Source organism: Cryptomeria japonica, chromosome 3, assembly GCF_030272615.1.
Source record: "Cryptomeria japonica chromosome 3, Sugi_1.0, whole genome shotgun sequence".
Classification (NCBI taxonomy): domain Eukaryota; kingdom Viridiplantae; phylum Streptophyta; class Pinopsida; order Cupressales; family Cupressaceae; genus Cryptomeria; species Cryptomeria japonica.
In genome coordinates this window covers 792589534-792598838 of record NC_081407.1, presented here as the reverse complement: position 1 = coordinate 792598838, position 9305 = coordinate 792589534, and the positions used below count along the sequence as shown (strand labels likewise).

The following is a 9305-nucleotide window of genomic DNA, read 5'->3' as shown; positions in this document are numbered from 1 at the left end:
ATTCATTGATGATCATCTCCACAGGAGGCTGCAGCAGCCCTAGAATTTAGAATTGTTTATGAGCTGCTGTTATAATGCTCTATTAATTATTGAGTTTATGTCAATCAAAGGCTAGCTTGCAGTAAACTTTAGTAATTGCAAACATATTAAATATTTGTCACTATTGCGTTGGAATTTGCATGTTTTTTTGGGTTGGTTTTTTATTAAATTTTCTTTTGAAACTGAAGCAATGCACGTTGTAGATTTGGATCATTGTAAGAAGAGGAAACGAGGAGAGAGGGTTTTTAGGTTCCATTCCTTCGGAGATCCAGCATGCCCAGCTGATTATTATGGTGCTTTTAGGAACAATGTTCGAAAGTTTTTGGAGGAGTTTGCAGAGAAAAAGGATACCAATGTGGAGGGAATGCCTCTATGGTCGATTCTGCTTCGTGAGGATTCTCAATTTGCTCAGATTCCTCTCTTTGTTATTGAAGAGTCTCTTCAGAATTCGCTTCATCCTCACTGTGATCACTGTCGATGTATAGGTAGGATTTGCCAAATGGATGGTCTCCACTTTTTTATGTTCTTTTTCTTTCTGCGAAATTATTGATTACTATATCTGGATCAAGAGTATTTAATGCTTACACCTTTCTCCTCTGACGCATTCCTTGATAGTGGAGTTTAATGATGATGTTATCATTTTGTTTTGAGTTGGAAGCTTTTAGATGCATTAATTTTACTGCATTGATGATTAATACAGTTTTCTCTCCTTTCTGCATAATGCTATGATGAAATCTAGCCTCCATGGCTAATCCTTAAGGTTGAAGATTGATTGTTTATCTATCTATTCAACTGATTGTTTTCATTTAGTTTGTGTTTGGAACTTTTAAATGCATTAAATTATTTTGCACTTTGTTTAAGATAGATGTAATCTAGCTAAAAATCTGAATGCATGATTCACAACAGTAAAATCTGCAGAGCAGTTCAAAATGCAGATATCTGAGAAGCGATGCCCTGGTTTAGGAAGCCCGTGCTCAGAGCACTTAAATTATCATTTGCATTCCTCATACGAAATAGTTGAGCATGCATGCCCGATACCCACTTTGATATTCCAACTCACAGCCAAGCTGGTTCCCAAATTCGTTACAGTATATAGACAACAATAAACGCCTTTCAAAAGTGCTCTTCAAAACAATAACTTATACACTCATACATAATCTAGAAACAATGTGTCTGAATAATTTATTATAGGTTTTGTTCGAAAACTGTAAAAAAGTTATATGTATTTTTGGGTCACCAGAGACACCGAACTCTGGTGCATGAGATCCTAATTTGGATTCATCTAATATTTATATTGCCAGTACTATTACTAACACATTTTCAAGCTAGATGCGCAGTTCTCGAACAATATCTCTATAGACAAAAATCTACTAAAATAACAGATGAATGCACCACTATCCTTTTGAAACTCCAATCACATTTCCTCCTCCGACACCACAAATGGAGGTATGTTGAGGAATTATATTTCTTTGGACAACCTTTTTTAAATGTGTTTTGATGATTCTAACGCTCTAATAGTCTAATTTATTCTTCTTCATCATACCTTACAAATCCAGCCAACCAACATGAACAACTCCTGTCTTTATTTTCTTCCAAATATAACATATGATTGTAAAAACCTTTCCCTCTCAAACATTTTGGTCTCCAATATTTTGACACTAAACAAAATTAGTCTTTTTTTTATACAAATCTTTCTCTCCTTCTTTTGACAGCTTCAACACACTTGAGCTTTTGTACCAGCCATCCATTCCTATGCGCATTACTCTACAACAAATTCTGTCCATCATAATCTACTCCAATTCTATTAAAATCAGCTCTCAATATGCCTTTTTATTCCTGGGCACTCTGATTGTAGTCACAGCTAGACGCCCTCTCAAACAATGATAAAACAATAAACAAATAATGGCATTATAATGAATTGTATATTATTCATTAAAGATGACTGTATCATATAGAATCACAATAAATTTTTATAATCAAAGAATCAAACATCTTGTGGACTTCATACTCTTGCTAGGCTGTCGTGTTCAAATCACTGCTTGTTAACAGTTAGCTATTTAACTTAGACACTTCTAATATTTTTATTCACTTCTAATATTTTTATTCAATTTCAATTCTTCAAATTTGTGACAAGAGACAAGTACATATGAATATTGGACATGCAGTTCTCCAACAAGTACCTCGACTCTAATTCCATGAAAGAATTGTCGATACAAATTAAACACACAAATAAAGTTATAGTCCAACTCAGTGACTCATTGCAAACTGCTTTAGCAGAGGAGAAGAAACAAAGAAATGTGAATTGCAATGAATAAGCTTAACATGGTGACTCATAACAATAAAGGGAGAGAAACAATGAAATACGGATTATAATCAATAAGTTGTGGTGGTCATTTAGTTTACATTCAAATAGTTTCCCCTTTTTGGTTTGATTTAAATATATTGATGGAATTGCTTAGTTTTAATGAAGTAGATTGATTTTGTGTTTTGCATGGTGAATTGTTGTCAGGATGGAGCCACCATTTAGTTTCCAGCCAGCGGTATCACTTCATCATACCAGCTGCAGTCTCGGAGATATTCAAAATTGATACAATAAATGGAGCAACGATCTGTCACAACTGTAAGGATATGGTGCTTATCGACCAGAAGACATGCTCTAATTGTTGCTTAGACGTTGTACCAACCAGTATTTTGTATTCACAAACCCATCTATTGCATGGAATGATACATTCAAATGGGTTTGGACATTTGCTGTGCATTAATGGACGGGAGGCAGGATCCAAGTATGTCTCTGGAAGGGATATTATGGATCTATGGGACCGGATTTGTGCTATGTTAAGAGCCAGGTGAGCTCAACAACCCCTTTTTTTTCACAATAGAATTTTGTAACCTGTGTTCATTCTTGCATAATTCTATAGTAACCGTGATATACTTGTTCTGATCTGGAACATTTTGTTATCTACAAAATTCCCTCAAAACTCTCCAGAATTGTTTGGAAGGTTTAGAAAAGTTTCAGATCGCACATGATATACCTTTAACTGTGCCCAAAATGGATGCAGAATATATTAAGCAAAGGCTACTTCACATTTTTAACTCTTCGGACAATAGTTTATACCCAATAATTTTTTTCAGGAGTATTTAATTTCTGAATGTTTTTCTTCCTTGTGTTAACTGTCTAGACTAAACTTTGGCTTCTAGAATGTAATAAACTGGGCGGACATTAAACAATTCATTTTATATTCTTGTTCTATGTTTCTTTGTGGATTCCTTCCTACTAAGTTATCATTGCAGATACATACAATCATGTTTTGTTTCATAGTCTAGTTTTTTATTATTAGATTAAGAATAAAAACGTTGACATATCTATGCTAGAAAGCAGCTCAAATGGAAACAGTTTACACTGAACAGCAGTAAAGAATAACAAACAGTAACAGCTAGAAACAAGCGCTTATAAGAGGACAGTTACAAACTACAATTTCTAAATACATATAGAATGCAATAGCAACATAAGTAATAATAATATAGAATTATATGAAATAACCTGTTAATGTGGGTAACCTTTAGTTTATAGTGTGAATATTATGTTATCTTGTTTTATCAAGATTTAAGTATATTGTTTTTAAGTTGATTTATAAGAATTCATTTTTCAAAAGTATGAATGTTCTATTAAGTACTCAATGTATGTAGATGATATTTATAAAGATGAAACATTTGAGAGTTTTTTCTAAGATCAAGCTCACTTAACTTACTCTTTTTATTTGTCTTAATTTTGGAAGAAATTACATGAGTACCTATATTAGAATTGAAATAGTATCAAGATAAATTATTTCTAAATAATTTGATGCGTCATCTATATGAATGTTATAAATACTTAATAAATTAGAATATTTGAAATAGTATCAAGATAAATTATTTCTAAATAATTTGATGCGTCATCTATATGAATGTTATAAATACTTAATAAATTAGAATATTTGCCCTCATAAGATATGAGTTCTGATAAATTGTTACTCAATAAAATATAGATCAAAATTTCACATTTAAATGCAGGATAAGCCTATCTTGCGTGTTAAGTGTGAGTTACTTTTAATGTTTGCAATTTTCTCAGAAAAGAAATCAAATATAATATCATGTCGGGTCATGTAGTGTAGGGTCTATAATCTTACAACACTGCAGGTTTTTGCTTCTTCTGCTTAGAGCATTTTAAAATCTGTCATCAACTTGTTCTATTCGATAGTTTTAATGTGATGCTGTCCAGGTCTATCCTTGTTATAACTCTGTAAAACAAGACTGATTTTAGCACTGAAATATGCAGAAAAATAAGCTTGGAGGATGTAGCGAAGAAGAGATCAATGGAATTCCGGCTATTACACAGCATAGCCTATGGAGAATCGTGGTGTGGGCGGTGGGGGTTCGAATTCGGGCACGGCAGCTTCGGCGTAACGCAACAAATGTACAGCAAAGCCATTGAAGCCCTGCGTGGAATGCCATTAACACTAATGCTCCAACAGTCAGAAGAAAGAGTGGAAGCAGAGGTGGCAAACATAACAAACACGTATCACAGAATGAGCGGCCAAACACTCCAAACGCTCGGAGATCTCTTCCGTTTCATGCTGGAGCTCAAAGCCAGGCTACCACTTCAAAACAACAATAATAACAGCACTAGTTCAACGGAAAAGGCAATAGAGGGCCCCGTGATTTTGAGCAGTATAAGCGAGGATGAGCTGCCATGCCGGTGGTCGATCAAGAGACTCGAACTGGCGACCCAGGTGATCGTTGAGGCGTTGAAGAAATGCGACAAAAGAAAAATGGCGCGCCAGGACGTGCGGGACGCCGCTAGGCTGTATATTGGCGACACGGGGCTCCTGGATTTTGTGCTTAAATCGCTGGGAAACAGAGTGGTGGGCGGTTACATTGTGCGCAGGGCAGTCAATCCTGATACCAAAGTGCTTGAATATACTCTGCAGGATGTTAATGACGCTTTCCTCTTCCCTTCTCCTTCCCCTTCCCATTCCCATGAAGAAGATGCCTGCGTATCAGATACAGACCCTTTTTCTGATGTCACCAGATCTCAGGTATTTTTTCTTTCGATCGTATGAGATTGGGAGTCTATAAATTCGTTGCAGAGAAAACAGTTTTCACAATCTATTATGTTCAGAGTTCGTAATTTTTGGATTTGATTGTGTGAAAAATTTTACACCAAAATTTTAGATGTATTTTATGATCCATCATCAAAATAAAAGAATGTATGAAAATAAATCCCTCTTTCTTATGTATTCTCTCATCCTTGAGTACAAATTTTCGCTCCCATAACTATTTCGATTCTTGTAATAGATCACTGAGTCTCCCTCTATACAGTCTCTAATCCGAATCATATAATCGAATCCAGAAATTACTAACTATGAAAAAAAAAAAATTGTTTGAAGATTTGATATAACTATGTTTTTTTCTTTGTTGCAGGTATGCAGAGACATTGTGTACCTGTACACACACGTCCTGGATAGGGACCCAAGTTCGAATCCCGGTAGCACCGCAGCCCGCATAATTCTTGACACGAAGCACTTCATCAAAGACTACAGAGGTGAAACCACCCGAAAGGCAGCCAACACAGAGTTCGTCCTCGACGATGACGAGATGCTGAGAGTGATGTGTTCCCTCCACGTGGCTGATGACGTGGCGCAGCGTCCGTCACCTCCGCCAGAGCTCGTCCTCCTGCCACCTCACGCCACAATCGGGGACCTGAAAAGAGAAGCCGAGGAAGCCTTACGTGATACTTACTATGCCCTGTCGGGATTCCACGTGGATTCCATTCTCAATCTATGTGGCGATGATGAGGATCTTCTTTTTGGTGCAATAGAGTCCGGGTCTATTGTGATCATACGTGGCACGGGGATAGACAGGAACGACGATTTGCTGTACGAGGGAGGCAGTGATGACTGGATCGTGGAGTGCCCTTGTGGGGCCCGCGATGACGATGGCGAGCGAATGATTGCGTGTGATATGTGTGAAGTTTGGCAGCACACGCGCTGTGCTGGAATTTCTGACGTGGACGTCGTTCCTCAGCTTTTCCTCTGCAATCGCTGTGGCATCAACCTTTTTCACTCCATGCTTTAAATTACTCTTCTTCGCTCTCTTTAAGATTTTTTTGAGTCTTTATCCCCTCGTATAGCATGGGGCAGTTTCTACAAGTACAGTGCTCCTATAGTGGTCTCCAAGGTTAAAGTTGATGAAATTATATATTACAGAATTATATTATACAAATAGATTTGTATAGAAAGTGAAACATTTCCAATATCTATAGTTTTTCAATTCCACCGTTTTAGAGGACGCTATATTCTTAATGTATATTCTCCTATATTAATATCATGGAAAACTGTTATTACTTTGTTTTTGTCTCTTTGTTTTTAATTTAAATTTGGATATTAACCTAAAAATTATAGGGGCCTTTTTGTTAACTTTACTAATTAATTTAAAAGTGAAAGCAGTTTTGTCATTTGTAACAGATTTTGGAAAATGTGAATTTTAATTTTGGAAATATTTGTATGAGTATTTTTTAATTTAATTGTGTTAAATTTAAAAGTATTTATATTCATATAAAAAAATTGTGTCTCTTTCTTTTAAAATGATTTTGGTAAATTAAAGTTTAAATAGTAATTGTGATTAATAGAATAAAGATTAAAGGTTAGGAATCATTGTAATGCTTTATCTTTTTATCTTTTATTTTAATTGAAATTAATAAAATATAAAATCTTACATAGAATATTCAGTATAACATACACAAAGAAGTAATTAATGAACTATCACCTAGTAGGGTTCATTTTAATTTTTATATAATTTCAATTTTTTTGAAAGAGATATTGTTAAGTAAGGTATCAATTGTAACAAAAGGGAATTGTGTAGAAGGTTTTTGGAATTGTTTTACACCTTTTATTAATGAATGATGATTTAAGATGGTTTATTTTTAATTAAATTATTTTAAAATTATTTGTTTTTTATGTAATTTATTGAAATTTGTTAAAATAAATATTGTAATGGTGAGATTTTTCTATTTATGTCGTTTTCTATTTAGTTTTGTGTCTTTTTTAAGGGAATGAGTTGATACATGTGTAAACATCAACAAATGGCACAATCATGTACAAAGTAGGATTCATTCCACTATCCTTTCCTATTCACTTACATTCATCAACACCTTGACCATCTATGCACATGCTCTCATATAGCCTTCATTTATTGCACCACAAATATCTAAACAATCCTTCCTTGCCTAGATCCTACCATTGTGTCATTCTAAGTTTTGATGTGGGGTTTTGACTTCTGCTCATTCATCTTACTTTTTAAGATGAATAAAGATTGAGCATTTGCATACATTTCAATTCCTCATTGGGATGAAGTATATAGTTGTGCCCCACTTGTGGAACATCTTAATTTTTTTGTTGAAATCACATCTTTTTATTAAATTGTATGATTTAAGTCTAAAGGGGTTCCATTAAATGAGGTTTTCAATAAAGAGTGTTAGATTAACCCCCCTTGGCTTGAATACACCTAGGATTAAATCAAACACATTTATACTTGTCAAATTGTTGATAAAAAGATAATTTCAATAATTTGAAAATGTAATTTTATAAAAATGTAGTCCTATTGTTAGCCTTTTTTTTGTTAAATTTAAAATTATTTATTAAGAATAAAAGTACAATACAATATACGGTGGCTTTATAGAGCCCAACACATCAACAATCCAAAAATAATACAAAATAGTCATGATTGAAAATGGACACACCTCTCCTTACGAAGCCAAACCAATGCTTGGGAAAAGGTTCCAAACACTTACACAATTTACATTATTTACATCATGTAAAATAAAAACTACTAGTGGAGCAAAAGAGAATCTATTGTATTCACATTAATTAACATCTATTGGATTGATAAAGTTAATTTGCCACACAATTTTGATCTCTTGTTATAATAGATTTTATAGATGTACGATCTTTCCATATATTCCTTTACAATGTTTTTATAAACTTTCCTTCATCATGAGGCCACTACCATGCATGATTATAAATGGTATAGATATCACTTTTTTTATTGAAACAAAGTGAAAGTTACACAATTAAGAGCAACAAATAGGTTGCCAAATAAAAAAAATGAGATGAACCAGTCCCAGATTACATATCAACAAGTATGCATAACAATTTTCAACCCTTAGAAGCAATTGAATGAGCATACTTGAATTGAGATAGAACGAAGGTCTCAAAAAAGTTTGTGAGTCTCAACAAAGTATCATTACACAAAAGATCTTAAGCAGTCATAACAACAACAAAACCAAACAAGAAACTTCAGTAACAATTGCATTTGCCTAGAACACATGGTGTCTTCCTAATGAAGTTGGAGAATTTGATATTTGATGGCATCCAATTGCTGAGAAGTATTCACCTGTTTAGTGCTCAAGTTTGGAAGTCCATAGTCGAGGCTAATGCTCAAATTTTGACTTGGAAAATCTTGCACTTCAAGTTGCTAGTGGGTGAAAGATTGAAATATATGAAGGTTCAACCTCTAACTGTCCTTTTGTCAAAAAACTGAAAATTTGAAACATATATTTTGGGACTGCTCATGGGCTAAGACAAAGTGGAATACAATTTTCAAATATCTCCCTACTGTTTTGGTTAGGTTCTAAGTTGGAGGCAAGCCATTTTGGGGTTTGGCTTACATGATAATGTTGTGGCTAATACAATGAGACATACTATTTTACTTCAGATATGGAAATCAGATGTTTGGCTATTTTTTCAAAGCAAATTATTAATCTGAAAGCACAAATGCTAAAGTTTTACTCTAACATCATAGATATCACTTTTATATCACATAAGAATTGTCAAAAGGACAAACCAACCCATAATATTATTGACACAAGCAAACCACAAAGTAGAATTATACATGACAATTGAAGATTAAAGGCACAACATACAACCATTCTATTAGATTACGAATGTAACTACAAACGTACAAGATTAGTATAAGATACATTTATCTAATGGATACTCAAGAGTGAGATTGAGATTAAAAAAGGTAGTAGAGTGTTATGATGCTCTAACGGAAGTGGCTTTGCAAGGAGCTAAAACTCGCCTTCTTCCGCTCTAACCAATGTACCTTAATTTCTTGATTCTTAATCCAATTAAAAAAACAAATCATAAAAGTACAACCATTTATACATTTTATTTCTCCAAATAAACACATACCAATATAAAAAATTAGATGCACATTTAATAAATAAT

At 33.9% G+C, this 9305-nt stretch overlaps 1 protein-coding gene across 1 annotated transcript; it reads left to right on the top strand.

Moving 5' to 3' along the window:
• Window positions 1–229: 229 nt before the first annotated feature.
• LOC131060650 (PHD finger protein MALE MEIOCYTE DEATH 1-like) lies at window positions 230–6227 on the top strand. Its single transcript, XM_057993961.2, has 5 exons — window positions 230–524; window positions 2549–2626; window positions 2741–2885; window positions 4355–5114; window positions 5500–6227. The coding sequence occupies exons 1-5, from the start codon at window positions 230–232 to the stop codon at window positions 6151–6153; spliced, it is 1932 nt and encodes a 643-aa protein (XP_057849944.2). The 3' UTR covers window positions 6154–6227.
• The last annotated feature ends 3078 nt before the right edge of the window (window positions 6228–9305 follow it).

What these genes read in the sequence shown, in the direction of transcription:
- LOC131060650 (XM_057993961.2), top strand. Translation starts at nt 230, where the DNA reads ATGCACGTTGTAGATTTGGATCATTGTAAGAAGAGGAAACGAGGAGAG. An exon ending in TGTGCTATGTTAAGAGCCAG is followed by an intron (nt 2,886 to 4,354) that starts GTGAGCTCAACA and finishes TGAAATATGCAG; the next exon opens with AAAAATAAGCTTGGAGGATG. An exon ending in CTGATGTCACCAGATCTCAG is followed by an intron (nt 5,115 to 5,499) that starts GTATTTTTTCTT and finishes TCTTTGTTGCAG; the next exon opens with GTATGCAGAGACATTGTGTA.